General features: G+C 45.8%; 1 protein-coding gene and 1 pseudogene across 2 annotated transcripts in view; one reads left to right on the plus strand and one right to left on the minus strand.

Annotated features, from left to right (window-relative positions):
* The first annotated feature begins 697 nt into the window (after positions 1-697).
* On the plus strand, positions 698-6,324 carry LOC122676139 (annotated as a pseudogene). Its single transcript, XR_006335441.1, has one exon. The product of XR_006335441.1 is annotated as a chromatin target of PRMT1 protein-like (transcript).
* Positions 6,325-11,968: 5,644 nt separating this feature from the next.
* Positions 11,969-17,895, minus strand: part of RAB6B (RAB6B, member RAS oncogene family) — a 58,711-nt gene continuing 52,784 nt past the window's right edge. The window contains exon 8 of the mRNA XM_043875477.1: positions 11,969-16,481. Coding sequence (XP_043731412.1) covers positions 16,417-16,481 — 65 coding nt within the window. The 3' untranslated portion in view covers positions 11,969-16,416. The remainder of the gene's footprint in view (positions 16,482-17,895) is intronic.

The raw sequence follows: 17,895 nt of genomic DNA on the forward strand, positions 1-17,895 counted from the left end.
CTAGCTAAAGGTTTGTCAATTTTGGTTATCTTTCAAAAAACTGACTTAATTTCATTGATATTTTCAGTTTTTCTAGTCTGTTTCACTTACATCTGCTCTGATGTTTATATTTTATTTACTTCTTCTAATTTTTGGCTCAACTTGTTCTTTTTCTAGTTTCTTGAGATACGAAGTTAGATTGTTTACCTGTACCTGGAAGCTTTTTCCTTAGTGTAGATGTTTATTGCTATAAAATTCCCTCTTAGAATGCTTTTTGCTTCATCCTGTGACTTTTCATATATTGGGTTTCCATTTTTGTGTTAAAATTTTTAAAATTTTGCCTTTTGATTCTTTTTTGATTTACTCGCTGTTCAGAAGTGTGTTGTTTAACCTCTACGTATTTGTGAATTTCCCAGTTTCCCTTCAGTTATTGATTTCTATTTTCTTACATCATTGTGATCAGAAAAGATACTTGGTATGATTTCAGTCTTCTTAAATTTTTCTTAAGACTTATTTTGTGGCATCCTGGAGAATATTCCATGTATACTTTAAGGTATTCTTCAGTTATTAGAAGTAGTGTTCTGTATATGTCTGTTGGTATAGTTGGTCTATAGTATTGTTCAAATATGCTATTTACTTATTGACTTTCTGTCTGGATGATTGTTGAAAGTATTGAAGTGCCCTTCTATTATTGTATTGCTGTCTATTTTTCTCTTCAGTTCTGCTGATATTTATATAGTTAGGTTCTCTGATATTAAATGCATATATATGTGTGTGTGTGTGTATATATACATAAACATTTTATTCTTTTGATGATTTTATTTATTTATTTATTATGTAATAACCTTTGTCTCTCATGACAATATTTGACTTAGTCAATTTTGTTGATATATATGTATTCAGCCCTATTCTCTTATCATTTGTATAGAATATATTTTTCTGTCCCTTTGAACATTAAATTGAGAGTTCATCTCTTGGAGGTAGCATATTGTTAAGTCTCAGTTTTTTATCCATTTATCCACTCTGTATTTTGAATGGGGAATTTAAACCACTTACCTTTAAAGTAATTATTGACAGATAAGAACTACTTCTGTTTTTTTATTGTTTTCTGACTGTTTCATAGTTCCTTTATCTCTTTCTTCCTTTCTTCCTTTGTAATATGATTGCTTTTGTGTTATTATGCTGTGAGTTTTTCTCTTATTTTGTGTGTTTACTACAGATATTTTCTTTGTGATTGTAATGAGCTTATATAAAATGTAACACTGACAGTCTGTTTTAAGCTAATAACAACTTGGACTGTATACAGAAATTCTAAACATTAACTTCTCTTTCCCCCACATTTTATGTTGCTTATGTCACAATTTACATCTTTTTATATTGTGTATCCGTTAATAAGTTCTTGTAGTCCTAGCTACTTCACCTTGAAGATTCGCTCTCTTTAGCATTTATTATGAGTTAGAACTAGTGGTAATGAACTCCTGCAGCTTCTGTATGTTTAGGAAAGCTTTTATCCGTCTTTCACAGCTGAAGGACAGCTTTTCTGGGTATAGTATTATTGGATGGCTGTTTTTTTTACCCCCAGCATTTTGAAAATATCATCCCACTCTCCACTGACCTGCAAGGTTTTTGCTATGAGATCCACTTTTAGTCTTAAGGAGTTTCCCTTGTTTGTGACAGTTGACTTTTCTCTTAATGCTTTGAGCAACTTCTGTCTTTTACTTTTGTCGATTTGGTTATAATGTGTTTCATTAAAGTTCTCTTTATGTTTAATCCATTTGTGTTTTAGCGGCTTAGTGGATCTGGATGTTCATTTCCCTCCCCATATTTGGGGATTTGCTGTCATTTTTTTTTTTTAATAAGCTTTCTGATTCTTTGTCTTTATTTGCTGTTTCTGAGAGCCCCATAATGCATACATTGGTTCCTTTTATGATGTACCACAAGATTTTCTTCTTTCTTTTCTTATAATTTCATTTTGGTTTTCTTACAGAGTAATTTCAAATTACCTCTGCTCAAGCTCTCTGATTTTTTTGTTTTGCTTGGCTGAGTCTGCTGTTTAAGCTTTCTGAGTTTTTCACATCCAGTCATTGTGTTCTTCAGCTCCACAATTTTTGTTTTTCATGATTTCTATATCTTTGTTGGCTTTCTGATTTTTTCATTTAGTCTTTCCCTCATCTTGTTGAGTTGTCTATGTTCCTTTATAGCTTACAGGACTTTCAGATGATTATTTTGAATTATATGTCAGGCAGTTTGTAGATCTCCATTTCTTTGGGGCCAGTTATTGGTGCTTTATCATATTCCTTTAGTGGTGTCATGTTTCCCTGATTACTTATGAGCCTTGGGTCTTTATTTTGGTGTCTGCACATTTGAAAAAATAATCACCCCTTCTAGCCTTTATTGACTAGCTTTGTCAGAGAAAGTGCTTCTCTAGTCTGTCCAGCCAGAGATCTGGATGGGCTTGCTACTGGATTTCTTAGGCAGGTTGGCTTTGCTCATGGGCTTGTGGGTGGGTGGGCCTGCTGCCTGGGTCCATGGAAGCTAGCCTGGAAACCGAACCTGTCTTGGCTGGACAGGTGCCTGTGTCTACTGGGACTGCCTGGTGCTAGGTTCCATGACACAGTGGGTGCTCATTTTACTCTCCCTCTCCTGTGTAAATCATATGTCTCTATGCTTCACTGTGCAGGCTTGCAGGAGCAGTAACATGGTGATTTGAAACTGTCCCTTCTGCCCTCTTCAATGCATCTTCTCTTACTTCTGTGCTACACCCATGTGCTGTAGTCTCTGACCTGGATTCCTAGCTCTCATGAAAGTATTCTTCTGTGTGGATGGTTATTTAAATTGATGTTTCTGTGAGAGGACTTACGCTGAAAACTCCCATTCTGTCATCTTGCTGGTGTTACTGAATGGTTTCTATCCCTTCTGAAATTGCATGTTCATCATGTATTCTCACATCTTGGTGTTCACTCTCTTGAGACTGCCAAAGCTAAGAAAATTGGAGCTAGATGATTTGTTTTTGTAAAATTTCTGTTGCAATTGTTGAGCATTTTCTTTGGGGGAAAGTAGTAATATTAGTTGTATATCCATTTTTTGAAAATTGTATAGCATTTTTTTTAAACTTTTTTATTTTGTATTGGGATATAGCCAACTAACAATGTGATAGTTTCAGTTGAATAGTACAGGAACTCAGCCATACATATACATATGTCCATTCTCCCTCAAACTCTCTTCCCATCCAGATTGAGCAGAGTTCCATGTGCTATACAAAAGGCCCTTGTCGGTTATCCATTTTAAATACAGCGATGTGTACGTCCATCCCAAACTCCCTAACTATGCCTTACCCTCCACCCTTTCCCCCAGCAACCATAAGATTATTCTCCGTGAGTCTCTTTCTGTTTTATAAGTAAGTTCATGTGTATCCATTTTTTTTTAACAGCATGGTTCAAGTCTTCCCGTGTTTAAAATGTTTTCCTTGATTCATTTGCTTTTCATTCTAAACAGCCATAGAAAAACAATACAGAAAGAAATGCTGTATTATAAGGGCAGTGAAATAAAATGTTAAAAAGTTACAAAGATTAATATCAGTTAAATTAGGAGTCTAAGTTTAGTTTAATCGTGTGTTTGTGAGAATTAGGCCTTATCAGCTTTGAAACATTTCATAGTTTTCTGAATGAAAAGAGCTGAATATAATGTTTGGTTTTTTATTCCTTTTTGAGTTTTTTGTAAAATATTTTACATATAAAAGAGCATATGTGACACATGTATTGAGTTTGAAGACAGTGAGATGAAGACCCATGGCCCTAACACCTTGCCTAGAAGGCCCTTTGTAACATGGAGTGGGAGTTGACGGCAGCGGCCGTGGTGAAAGGAAGGAAAAGGCAGGCCGGGTGAGCAGGCGGACTGGCCGACCGGACGACCAGCCGACAGCAACGGACTAACTTAGCAATCTACCGCTTAACACATCTAACCAACCGCCCACCAAGTTAACCTGAGCCCCTCCACCGTCAGCTCAGGTTCGGCCGGCCCCCGGCCCGCCTGCCACAGCTGTGGTGGCAGCCCCGGGAGGAGCACTGGCGTCCGTTTCCTTCGATTCTCGGGATTTGAAGATGGCTGCACAGTCTGCGCCAAAAGTTGTGCTAAAAAGCACCACCAAGATGTCTGTAAATGAGTGCCGATGCCAGTGAAAATTCGGGCTTCAATGCAGCAACAGCAGCAGCTAGCCAGGGCCAGAAACAGAAGACTGGCCCAGCAGATGGAGAATAGACCCTCTGTCCAGGCAGCATTAAAACTTAAGCAGAGCTTGAAGCAGCGCCTGGGTAAGAGTAACATCCAGGCACGGTTAGGCCGACCCATAGGGGCCTTGGCCAAGGGACCAATCGGAGGAAGAGGCCTGCCCGTTGTCCAGAGAGGCTTGCCCAGAGGAGGACTTCGTGGGGGACGTGCCACAAGAACCCTGCTTAGGGGCGGGATGTCGCTCCGAGGTCAAAACCTGCTCCGAGGTGGACGAGCCGTAGCTCCCCGAATGGGCTTAAGAAGAGGTGGTGTTCGAGGTCATGGAGGTGCTGGGAGAGGGGGCCTAGGGCATGGAGCTATGGGTCGTGGCGGAATCGGTGGTAGAGGTCGGGGTATGATAGGTCGGGGAAGAGGGGGCTTTGGCGGCAGAGGCCGAGGCCGTGGACGAGGGAGAGGTGCCCTTGCTCGCCCGGTACTGACCAAGGAGCAGCTAGCTGGACAGCCAGTTGGATGCGTACATGTTGAAAACAAAAGGACACCTGGATGCTGAGTTGGATGCTTACATGGCTCAGACAGATCCAGAAACCAATGATTAAAGCCTGCACACCCTTCTGTAAGACTCTTGTTCAAGTCACACATCTGTAAATAACCTTAAGATAACAGATGAGAAGAAAGCTGAGGGATACTGAAAGGACCTATCATAATAGGCTGTGGACTGACTTGCCACAAGTTTGTGCGTTTAGTGTGTTCCTTTTACTTTTTGATACTATGTTGTATGAAACCCCTTTTTTCCCCTCTGAGTGGGGTTTTGTTTTGTTGTGTTATTTGGTGGGGAGGGGTTTCCTTCACCCAGACTTTTCTTTGAACATGAATGTGTTGGCCTTGTGGCTAGTACACCTTCTTCCCCCATCTGCCTCCACTCATCTGTCATATGCTTTGACAGTCTTAACATTTCCTCTGCTCATTTTGGTGCCCCATGAAAAAGTCCCAGAAAGCCCACCAGTGTTCACCTTAATGTCTAAGTCTCTGAGATAGAATTCTGTTTTACGTCATTTTTAATAGCCTCTTTAAAATGTTCAGAAAATCTGGAGCTCATAAATGCATTCTACCACAAAAAAGAAAAAAAAAAAGTCCCTTTGTGCGCCTCCTCAAAGGCTTTTCCTCGTATTAATTGTTTTTAAAATACTTCTCCCATATGTGTGTCTTTCTGAACAAGGTACTTAGTTTTTCATATGGATTCTGCACTAGTTTTCATGAAATCTTACAGTACTAAGTCATCCTTTATTTTGTCAGCACACGTTCCTCTGCTTCTGGGGAGAGAAATAGACCCAGTGAGCCTTGCTTTTGCACTTCTTATTAAGGCCTGCAGGTGGCAGTTAAGTGACTTAAATTGAGGTGTTAGAATTGGAAAGAGATCGGACTGCATATAAGAACCTGCAATTTGTAGATTTTTAAGCTCTGTATCGAGATAGACTCAAGATAATTATAAATATCTACCTACCCACACTTCATTTCAGAAACTTAAGGTTTTGAAACCAGCAGGTAATGTAAAAATATATCTTAAAATGGCATCATGCAGGAAATCCCAGTAGAAGGGGGCACTGTGCTGAAAGAAGGTTGGTGTGACCTTGGTTCATTACTGACCCCCTGTCATCTGGCCACGGGGCTTCCCTGGTGGCTGGCTCACTTGGTGAAGAATCTGCCTGCCACGCAGGAGACTACCTGCAATGCCGAAGACCCGGTTTCAATCCCTGGGTCAGGAAGATCCCCAGAAGAAGGAAATAGCAATACACTCTAGCAGACTTGCCTGGGAATCCCATGGACAGAGGAGCCTGTTGGGCTATAGTCCATGGGGTCACAGAGAGTCAGACATGACTTAGCAGCTAAACCACCACCATCTGGCCATGTTAGGTTGGACCTCTATCCTGTCTTGTCTGAGAGAGTGACCTATAACTTGTAAAGCAAAGGATTATTTAACAATCCTAATAGCATAATTGACAGTTTTATGATTCAGCATTTAAGTGAGTGTTGAATTATTTATGAATTAATGTGGTTTTCTAAAGGGCTTTAATTGTTATATAAGAATTAAAGTCTTTTTGCTTCCTGATTCATTTTCCTTTTGTCTCACAGCAATACTTTACGGGTTACCCGTTCTGCTGCCCCGAGCACACTGGACAGTTCCAGCACTGCCCCTACTCAGCTGGGGAAGAAAGGCAAAGAATTTGAATTCTCACAGTTGCCGCTCAAAGTAGAGTTCCTGGAGTGCAGTGCCAAGGGTGGAAGAGGGGATGCTGGCTCTGCTGACATCCAGGACTTGGAGAAGTGGCTGGCTAAAATCGCCTGAGGACTAGATCCAAACACAAGATGTGAATGTGTGTATGTGTGAATGACAGTTTTGGAAAAGGATGTGGTAGTCTGGAGGGATTATTTCAAATATAGTTAGGAACTTTTGCTTATTCTGGAAACAAATTATTGTTGAAACCAGTGTGGAATTTTTATTTTTTAAGCTCAGTTCTCCCATATTGCTTTCAAGCTAGTTATTTTATTTTATTTGTGTCTTCCCTTTTTAAAGTGTATGTAAGATCCCTTTAGTATATGCTTGATGTAAGGTCGAGGTCTAACAAGTGGACCTCATATAGAGAGGATACTATCATGAGAATATGATGTCATCTAAAATGTTTTCTTCTCCTTTGCTTCTGTGCTTTGACCCCCTTATCCTGCAAACAAACCTGTCTTGTGTGGATCTGGGTGATTTCCAGTTACCCTTCATGGGCAGTACATGAATCTTCAGATTTGTTGGTACAATTACAACATGGTCTCTGGACATGTAAAGGCAGGTTGAAAACAGCAAGGCTGTGCTGACAGTGGTCTGTTCTTCATCAGCTCAGTGACTTGTCCACACTCCAGCCTTGTAACACTTAGGTTTCAGAAATGTTATGAATTCTTGGAGTCATTCCTAGACGATGGGACTGTAAGTGCTAAATCCCCAAATGCTACTAAAATGTACACTAGAAATGACCATCCTAGTGTTTTCCCTTAACTGGGGAGCACATGGAGATTTAGAAGATGTTATGTTTTTCTGATGCATGAGTGCTTCTGGGCTATATCTTCGTGTGCTATTTGATGAGCTCCTATTTTTGTACTCATAGCATGAATGCTGTGGAACAAATACAAAATGGAAAAGTTCTCTGTAGATTTTTAAAGTGCACATTCACTGATGGTTTTTTTTAAAGTGATTTCAAAGTGATGTTCTTTGCTATCTTTTTAAAGGTATGGCTTTATAAATGGCTTTTTATAAATGATTAATATATAGGCTTCCCTGGTGGCTCAGTCCATAAAGAATCCACCTGCAATGGAGGAGACCCGCCTGAGTATAGGAGACTCTGTGCATTGAGTGCAGGAGAAATGATTAATATATTTCTTGATAAATAAAACGACCTGTCTGTGGGGCTTCCCTGGTGGCTCAGTGGTGAAGAATCCGCCTGCCAGTGCAAGAGACACAGATTCGATCCCTGATCTGGGAAGATACCACATGCTGCAGAGCAACTATTAAGCCTGTGCTCTAGAGCCCAGGAGCCACAACTGCTGAAGCCTACACGCCCTAGAGCCTGTGCTCCACAACAAGAGAAACCACCACAGTGAGAAGCCACGCGCACTGCAGCTAGAGAGTAGCCTGCTTGCCACAACTAGAGAGAAGCTTGTGCTGCAACAAAAACCCATCATAGCCCCCTGCCGCCCAAATAAAAACTGTCTGGCTCAAAGCATTTACATAGAATGGTAGAGTGAATTCAGATAGGAGCACATGTTAGAATTCAGGCCTGTCTCCACATTTCCGGGGCCTAATGATGGTAACGTACATAGAAACTTCAATCCCTACTTCAGACACCCAGAGACAAGCCAACTAAAGATTAAGAAGGAGACAGGGGTGGCTGTGGATAGGTGAAATGCTAATCCCAGCACAGTGAGGGAGGAGCCATAAAAGAGGAGGTGCAGGATGCTCCAGGAGTATGCAGTGGGGCTCCTAACCTTGCCTTGAGGGTCGGGGAGAGGCAACGGAGAACGGCATGGAGCCAGTGACATCCCAGCGAGTGTGGTCCCCACATCACGTGCTGTGGCCCATGCCTCTGCCTGCCTCCATTCCTGTGTGTCACTCTGGCTCTGCCTCAGAGCCCCTTTCCCTTCGCCGCGCCCACACCCTGCATCACACAGCTTGCTGCTGGAGTATGAAATAAACCCAAGCTGACACAGAGATGCCATTAGAGTCCAACCCTGGCGGGGTTCTTATTGGGAAGTGTCACTGCTGATATGTCTACTGTCTTTTGGACTCTTTCTTGCCCTTTCCTTATTAGCCAAGTGGAAGTAGGTAAGAAGAATGAACCAGAAACTCACAAGGTATGTGATAAATGTGACATGTTCACATACTCAAAGGCAGTGCTCACCTAAATAAACATCAATGGCTTGATGCTTCCATTAAGGGGCATGCCTGTGCTGTCAGCTGTTTTGTTGTTTTTTTCCAGAGGTGATACAGTGTTTCACTTCATTAGAGGAAGAAATACATAAAAGTGACTGAAGAAGGGGTGCAGGTTGAATTTTATTCAAGACCTAAAGATGATCTTTTGAAAAAGGAAAGTTCTATCTCAGTGATTCTCAGATGTTAGCATGCATCAGAATTAAGTGATGCTTGTTAAAGAGCTCATCTGAGGACCCCGCTTCTGAGCATTCAGTTCAGCAGTAGGTCTCGTGTGGTCTCAGGAATCTGCATTCATAACATGACCGAGCACCTGGGACTCCTGGGAGCAGTCTCACAGGTGGCCTGGCCTCCTGGAGTATCACACAGGCCTTTAATGTGTTTTGTTAATGTTCTTTGGGCCACAAACCATGTTTAGTGTTTTTTTGTTTGTTTGTTTGTTTGTTTTAATTTATTTTACTGTGCCAGGTCTTAGTTGTGGCACGCTGGATCTTTAGTTGTGGCATGTGAACTCTTAGTTGCAGCACGTGGGATCTAATTCCATGATCAGGGATCAAACCCGAGCCCCTTGCATTGGGAGCACGGACCGAGTCTTAGCCACTGGACTGCAAGGGAAGTCTCAGGCCCTGTTTAGTTTTACTCAAGGTGAAGTAAGCAAGCAGGTAACATAGTCCCTTCTGGGCACTCTCATTCTGCCTCCTAACTCTGCCACAGCCATCCCATTATTGTGGGTCTGAGCATGGTGACTCGTGCTTGGGAGCTTGGGTTATCAATGGGAGGTCAGATTATCTTCCTGTGGCCCTGAAGCCATTCAGCCAAAGTAGGCCCATTTCTTCTTGGGCTGGGAGCAAGTATGGCCAGAGTGGAAAGAGGGATGTCAGGTCACAGGGCCAGCAGACTCAGCCTGACTGTGTCATAGATGGGAACATGGCAGTGTCTGAGCCACTGCATTGGGAGGCACTGAGACTGCTCCCCGGGCCGTTGCCTCCTGATGTGAAAGAACCTGTGCTCTGCGAGTGGGGAGGTGCAGATTGCAATGCAGTGCCATTGTGGAGGCAGCTGTGACGAACAAGCCCCATGCACCGACTGCCCTGGTAAACACCACCCACTGCCAGAGTGGAGTCTCCACTGGGTACAGAGCACACCTGCAGACTGAGGCTGCCTGTCCATTCCAGCTCTTTTAACACTTTTCCAAACATTTTGGGGCCTTGGTAGCCCCTCTCCTGCCAGGTGCCTGACTGTTTGCTGGAGGTTAGTTTCTGATCAGCAATAACTGCCATTGCTGGGGAGTACCTGGGGTCTGCCCTTAGACTTCCCCATGCTCTCTGTCTCAGTGCCCCTGAGATTCCAGTGGCCCTACTGTGTGTAAAAGGCACTTGGCTGTGTTCTGTTGGTTTGAGATCATTTCAGCCAGAATATTGTGCTTTTTCTTTTTCTTAAGGTTTGAATTTAGAATGAAATCAAGGCTTCAATTGGTTTATGCCCATTCTTACCTAAAGGTGTATTAGCAGCAGTTACAATGCTTACCTCTTCCATTTCAGCCCTTTGAGTACTTAAAAAAAGGTGGTTACCTCACCTGACTTTTGCACAGGAAAGTAGTTCCACTTCCTTTTTCAACTATGAAGTCCTAACCTGTTGACTACTCACACGAGCCATGTATGGCATTTGGAAGATGCCAAGCACTGTGCCCAAGTCTGGGAATTCTAAGTGTGGCACACTTCCTGCTTTTGTGGGCATATAGTCACAGTCTGAGGTGAAGAAATAGCCCCTGCTTTCCCCTCTCATTAGCATGGGCTCCATCTTGGCTGCACCAACCTCTGTCCACAACGCCCCCTGCCCCCCCCTCCCACCATGCTGCATGCCCCAAGGTCAGCTGCCTCAGTACCAGCCTCACTTTCGCCCTTCCTTGTCTGGCTGCACCACCCATGCAGCCCCAGCATGACCTCAGTGCTTCCTGGGATCCCAGTGTTCCCCACCGCCACCCCACCCCTCTGGTCATGTCCTGTGTGAGGCACTTCGTGTTCTTTTGACTTCAGATCTTTTTGTTTCAACTGAAATATGCTTAAAAAAAAAAAAAGCGGCGGGGGTGGGGGGCGCGGTTATCATAGGATTATCAAAGCTCCTTTCTGCACCCTTGGTCACTGGGTGACCAAAACACAGCTACAGTGATAGAGGAGACCACCTCAAGCAACATACCTTGATGGCTTGCAGGGCACTGCAGGTAGGACATTCACAACTCCAGTTTTCACACTCACGTCTGGGAAGCCCCAGCATGCTTCCTTCACCTGCTGGATGTTGTGCGTGTGAGCATGATGCTCAGGGAGATGACCCACTCCCTTTCCTGTCTGTAGTCACACTGCCCTGAATACCGGTCTTGGGGAAAAGCTGTCTGGAACAGCTTTCCTCTGGCTTTGGTCTGGTTCATACAGGCATATGCGCTTGGGATCTCAGGCCTCAGCCCCTTGACTTGCCTGGTACCGCCTCCACCTCACAGTTTACACCTGGCACCCAGGAAAGTTAGGCTCAGTGGGCAGGGACTCTTACTGCCTACCCCTCCTAATCAGAGATGACTTCCTTGAGGTGGCAGATTGGAGGGTGTTCCAGAAACTTTTAGAACCTTTAAAGGAGAAAGATAGTGAAGCAGAACTTGACAAAGAAGACCTGGTGAACTTGGCTTTCCCTTCGGCCCCAGGATTCTCAGCATTCCCAGACCAGGGCAGCTGTGGGCCTGATCTTGGCCTTTGTGTTCTCTTTGGGTTGGTCCCCTGGACTTCAGGGCCCCTTTTAGTCTGGAGGTGACTGAGACCTGAAGGGCTGTCTCAGGGATGTTCTCTAATTGGTGTGAGGTGACGCTGGAGGGCATACGAGGTAGCTTCATGTCATCTGAAAGGTGATTATGGTTCATCTTAAATTCTTGCCTTTAAATACTTCCAGAAATCATGGGAATAGAGATTCAGCCCCTATACCCACCCTTCTAACCCTCAGCCACTGTGGAGAGCAGGGATGACGAGATAACACATAGCCCTGAGTCTCAGTTCTGCCTGGAGTTTCCCTTTCCATCAGCCTTCAGGCAAAATGGAGATTATGGAAGCTCAGCGTGTCCTGCCCTTTCCCCTTCTGAGTTGAGAGCCCAGTGAGGAGCAGGAGGGAAAAGCAAAGGGAGGTGGGAACACACCACCCAGACATGAGGAGGGTCTTCTTCATGGAGCATGCATTTGAAGAAACCTGTTTTTTCCACACCCCCTCCACCAATATACGACCACACCGCTTAGAAACAAGAAACAAGAGGCTTTGTGTTGAGAATTAGGACAGTTTATTGTTTGATCAACATGCTGAGTCTTCCACATTTTACACAGTTTTATGTAAAGTCAATGTGGCCATTTAAGCCTGCTGAGCCAGTGAGATGGGAATGCCATCCTTTGTGCTCCTTGTGGCCAATCACTTCCCTGGGGCCGGGTGAGGAGGAAGGTGACACACACCGTGTGATACACGCTGGCCGTCCACCTATGGAGGCTTCGCACTAGAAGGAAGCTTCCCATCCCACTGCAAGGATAAACCACACCCTACCGTGAGCATCAGCAGGGGCAGGGTAGGGGGTTGTCTGGTGTCCAGGGAGTTTACACATTGAGAGCTCAAGGTTTTGGGTCACTGAAATAGTTTATTTCAAACAAAAAAATCCAAAGGGTGCCCTGCTGTGACAATCAGAGTGGACTTGGGGGCTGGCCCTTCTTTGCAATGGAGGAGCCTGAAAGGTACTCAGATACGCTGGACCGACTTTTAGGTCCAAACCAGAGTAGAGATGGTCTGAGGAGCACACGTGCCCTGTAGCCCTGTGTGCCAGTGCAGAGTCACATCTGTTACACACACGTCAGCGATAGATGAAGGGTGAAAACACTTGATTCTGACTGCTTGCAGGTTACTGGGTAATCACAAGCAAGTCACCCTTCTCGGACTTGGTTTTCCTGCATTTCCTGCAGGAAGGGTTGTGAGCCTGCCGCCTCACTCTGCTGTAGCCAGGGGACAGTGTCTCACATTCTTGGGGGAGAGGTAGTTAGGAAACAAGTGCGCACTGGTTGATGCCCAGACACTTCAGCTCGGCTGCCCCTCGTGTGGCTCAGACATGCCTCACAGCCCTCAGGTACCTGTTCTCACATCCCGACACCCTCACCTGCCTTCTGCCACGTGGAGAAATGAGGCTTCTCTGCCTGCAGGACACCGAAGCCAGCGGTGCCATTATTGTCACACCTGGTACTTGAGGGCGGGGGTCCCCAGCATTGCCGCCACCAGGAAAACGATAACATCACACTCAAGATGTGTCCACACTCTCGGCTACCACCATACCAGTCCTCGTTTCTGCTGCCTGAAACCCTCGAACTGATCTGGCCATTGCTCCTCAGACCTGAGCCATCCCAGACCAACTGAGGATGCTGACAGGAAGAGTGCGGTAATGGTGATGGCAGGGAGACCTCTGACCGAGTCAGCATGCTTGCTAACCTTGGACCACACGGCGGCAGCTCTAGCACTCGAGATGCCAAGACCACCCCTTCACTCTGGCACGTATGCATTCATAAACACGCTTTCTGCTTTCTCCACCATATGCTCGATTTTTCCGATGTCCACAAAACAGGAGCTTTACTGACAGCATTTTTTTCTTTTTTTTTTTGAGATTCCTCAAAGTAAGAGGGCTACAGAAGATGAGCCTGCTCTATTTCCAGGTCAAGTGTGCTCTGTGGAGACAGACTGAACCACTGGCTAAACTGAAATCATTTCCTAAAAGGGTCCTTCTTCTCTGCTTCGTGCTAGCCCACCTGGATCCAGCAACGATGGGATACTCTCACCAGGAATGCTGAGGAATTTCATGACATTCTCTTCAAGGGAACCTGATCATTTCATTATTGAACCTTAACTCTGAAACAAGATCCTACCTACAAGCAAGAGGACAGTGATGGCACCTCCCCCCAGTGGGAGCCAAGGAGCTAAGGCCCTTCTGTGCTGGAGGTCTGGCTGCCCTGACAGACCCAGGAAGAGGGGTGGAGATGAGGCCCGAGGAGGGCACTCAGAGAACAATGTGGCGCCACCAGGATAGGAGGATAAGGGGAGGCAATTGCCGTCCCCACCTCCCCCTCTCCTACAGGGCTGGGAGAGCTGGGCTCAGGAGAGAGGATGTCATGTATGTGTTGGGAAAGGAGGGCTCACGGAGGCCACATCAAGCCACACTGTATCTACTTCATCTCTTACTATTATTCTAGGCTGTGATGGAAAAAAACATGGTATTCTGGATATGTGTACACATGAGAAGGGGACTGAGTTTCTATCTTTTTAACAAAAATTTTTAAAGAAAAAGTACTCTTTAGTACCAAGAAAATAAAAATCCACCATTCATTCACTGAGACCCAATGAGATCCCTGCAAATTGGGCTGTCCTAGGGGCCACAAGCAATGGCCCTCACTGCCAGCCAGGCTTGGTGCTGTTACCTGGACTCCTCTGAATTCTGACGAGGTAAGTAAGCACTCTTCCAACAAGCACCACTTGGGGGGTGTGCCATGGTGGGGGTACTGGCTCATATAGGCATGCACACTTGTGCATATAAGTACAGACAGAAACAGTGTGCATATTCCCAGGGTCTGCTTTTGCCTTTAGTTAACACATCTATGCATTGTTTTATTGATGGCAAGACAATTCACAAGTTTTTGGACAATATTAAGCATTTCTTATTTCAACACATTGCAGTACTTTTGGATTTCCAAAACTGATATCACAATGCAAGTTCCAACTTGAGAGCAGGAAAAACAAGAATATACATCGAGCACACGTATCTTTGTGAGAATGTGTGTGGAAGGTGTATACACAAGTCTATCTCTATATATAATTATGTACACACATATAAAAACTCAACATGTGACACTGGAATTACGTTCGTACGTTGGTCTTTACCTTCTGGAAGAGGAGCTCAGTGGGAATTCTGCTTCCTCTTTTCTTCACCTGAAGATAAACTTCTCTCTAAAGATCAGCTCTGACACACAGTCTCCTTAGCTGAGTGTGTGACAGGCCCCTGGACACAGTATCAGTGAGTCCCGCTGGGTCCCTGCTATGCTTGGTGGCTGCCATTTTGGCTTAGTTTCTGAGAAGTTCCAAATTCAACATAATAACTTGTTGGGATCCTGCTTTATGGTGGAATTTACTCCCTACTATACGCCAGATAGTCATTTAGCTCGTCTATGACAAGCCTAACAGCGGCCTGGAGGAAGAGCCAGCCAGGCAGGGTTCACTGATTTTGGCCAGAGTGGCTGCCCTCCGCCTGGCTTTGTGCAGACTCGGAGTTGGTGAGTCTGATCTATTTGGAATGCTGGTCAAGTGGGCAGCATCACTTAGTGAAAGAGAGTTCTTTCCAAAGATTTTACAGGTAGGTCCTCAGGACTAAGTCCTTCTCAGAAATGAGTCAAAAATGGCCAGGATGGCTCCCTGGAAAGCCTTCTGGGGACCCCACCTCAGCCTTAGCCTCAAGTGACCAGAGTGCTGCTACAATATCTGCAAAGGTCTGTGCACAAAAAGGTCAACTGCCCTGCACCAGGGAGACAGAAACACATCAAGAAGTCAGCTTTTCCAGAACAGCACTCAACAGTAGTAGCAACCAAGGATCGGCAAACATGCATCTTCCTGGTGGCAGTTCTGCAGACCCTCCCTTCCCCCACCACAGACGGGCCAATACTGGGTGGAACAGGCTCCAGCTTCCCTGGCATCCAAGGAGGAGGACTTCAGGGGCACACACCAAGGTTTCTCCTGCCCTTCCCTTAGCTTCAAACCAGACATGTTTGCTGATCGTTGGACGGCTTGGTTAAAACATTTTCATGAGTACATATGGTGCCCCCAGTCTATAAACCACACCTTGCCCCAGCCCACAGTTGCCAACAGCACCCCGTCCTTCCTTCCTGCCCATGACCTCTTGCTCTGCCAGTCACTGGGTGGACCACAGAGCACAGACAGTCGCCTGTGGCAAGTGTCCTCCACCCCCTTCGAGGCTTTTCAGGGAGGGGATTCAGCAGAAGTGATTCCAGTGGGTCTGGCCTGGGCTCCCTGCAGTTCACAGGCCTTACTTCAGCTCGGGGCTGTGGTTCATGTCCTGCTCTGGCCACAGAAGGACAGAGTCAGAGCTGCCTCTTCAGAACCTGTTTCCTTCCATCAGTGTTTGATTTAACCACGGAGGGCCTGTTTGGTGAGGCCTGGTTGGTCTGGGCCAGACAGCCTCGGGATTGGAGCCTAAATAAATTGCCCAGTTAATTGTTTAAATTTATTGGTCTGGGGGTGGGAGGAGGGCAGAGGTGATGAACCATTAAAAGAGGACAGGAAGGAGGAGGTGTGTGGAAAAGTTTCTCTGTAAGTTTACAAATATACAAAAACAAAAAAAGCACATCTTTCAAATAAAAATGACTACATTTTTATCTGGCAAAAAGTTGTATACACATGATTTAAATTTTTTTTTAAATTTTAAGTTTTTGGCAATCTTAATAAAGTACAATATATTACAACCAAACCAAAAAATAGTTGTTTAAGTAACAGCTGTTAAGAGTGACGTGATCCCTGATGCCCAGCCTCCCTCCCCACCCACCCGACTCCTAGAGACAGAGAGAAAAGAAAACTCCTCCCATCTGGATAAGCTCATCTCCCACCCCCCTTAGGAAGCTAACCAATAGGAAGCAACACAACAAGCGAGTAGTGTCAAAGGAAGCCGGGGTCTGGCTGCATTAGCAGGAGCAGCCGCCCTCGCTGGCCGGGGGCTCCTGGGGTTTGTCCAGCTTGATGTCAATCACTGCAGGAGCCGGGCTAAGGAAGATGACTCGTGGAGAAGCTCCCACCTGACTCCCACCCCGGTACCCACTCAGCGGCCCTGCACAGACCCTCCGTCCCTCCGCAAACACCCAGGGGCTCGCACTTTGCTTAGCCTGGGGGGGTAGGATGCAGGGTCGCCAGGTCCCACCCTTCCTCCTCTTCCCGGACTGTCCCCCACGGCCTTGCCTCTGTCTACCAGAAGCAAAGCTTGTCCTGGGGCTGTGGGACCACCACATAAACACAGGCTTGACAGACCCTTTCTCAAAAGCCTTTCTGGTGGGGAGCCTTGGCCTTGTTCCCTGTCAACCGCACCCCGAAGTACACAGGAGGTGGAGAGCCTGCCGGCTGGGTGGACAGCCCACCTCGCCAATCACAGGGCTACCCGGGCCTTGCTCAGGGGGGCACAGCAACCTTGACCCCCTCACTTCAAGCTCCGGTCAGAGGGGGTCCTAGACTCTGAGCTTGCTGCTGTGAGAAGCCACAACCCGTCTACAGTCCTTTCCATGGATGCCCTGGGGAGTGTGGGTTGAAGGAGCACCAATAGGAACCGCCAGAGTTGGGGTGGAAGCAGTCCTGCTAGGGATCAGTTGCCCACGTCCCAAGGAGGTTTTGCGGCCTCTATGTAAGGGCGATGCGAGAGGTGCTTCAGGAGTCAAGTAGTATAAAAAACCATGCTTCCCTAAAGACACCTTACCCTTTCCCTCCTTACCACTTTTTTTGCCACTGGCCATGGCATATATTCTGAGTATGACCTTGTCCATGACTTTTCCTTATTTTTTTTTCTTTTTATGGTCCCTAAACCTCAATATTCTTTTGTATATTTTTATCTTGTTTTGTGTGTATGTAGTATTACATATACGTAAACATATATTTTTTATAACATGGCAAAGTAAACTAGTAAAAAGACAAGAAACAACTGACTTCCCTTCCACTGGGCAAATCAGACCACCTCTCTGAGCCTCGGTTTCAGCCTCTGAGTGTGGCCCAAGGTCTGGAGTGGACTGGGTGAGTGGTGTGCAGACCCTGTCCCCGGGGCAGTGGGAAGGCCCCAGGCTGTGCAGGGCTGGGTTGAGGAGGCACTTGTCTCATGTACAGGAGGCTGAACCATGCTGAGATCATGTCTGAGTGTAGAGAAGTGGAGATTCTACTTGTCCACATGAAACACAAATCTGTGTTCACTAGAAAGAGGGGCAGTTACTATTTCTCACTCCTTGCCCCGCACTGTCACTCCACACACATCCCTCTGGCACCCCGACCCTGTTTTGGAAGACTGTTTGGTTCAAGATGGACGGGGTCTTGAAGACCTTGGAGTTCAGCCTCACTCCTGTACATACGAGGCTCCACAGCACAGCTGCCCATCAGGAAGGCTGGCCTGGGGACCAGGGAAGGGCTTG

This window comes from Cervus elaphus, chromosome 19, assembly GCF_910594005.1.
Source record: "Cervus elaphus chromosome 19, mCerEla1.1, whole genome shotgun sequence".
Taxonomy (NCBI): domain Eukaryota; kingdom Metazoa; phylum Chordata; class Mammalia; order Artiodactyla; family Cervidae; genus Cervus; species Cervus elaphus.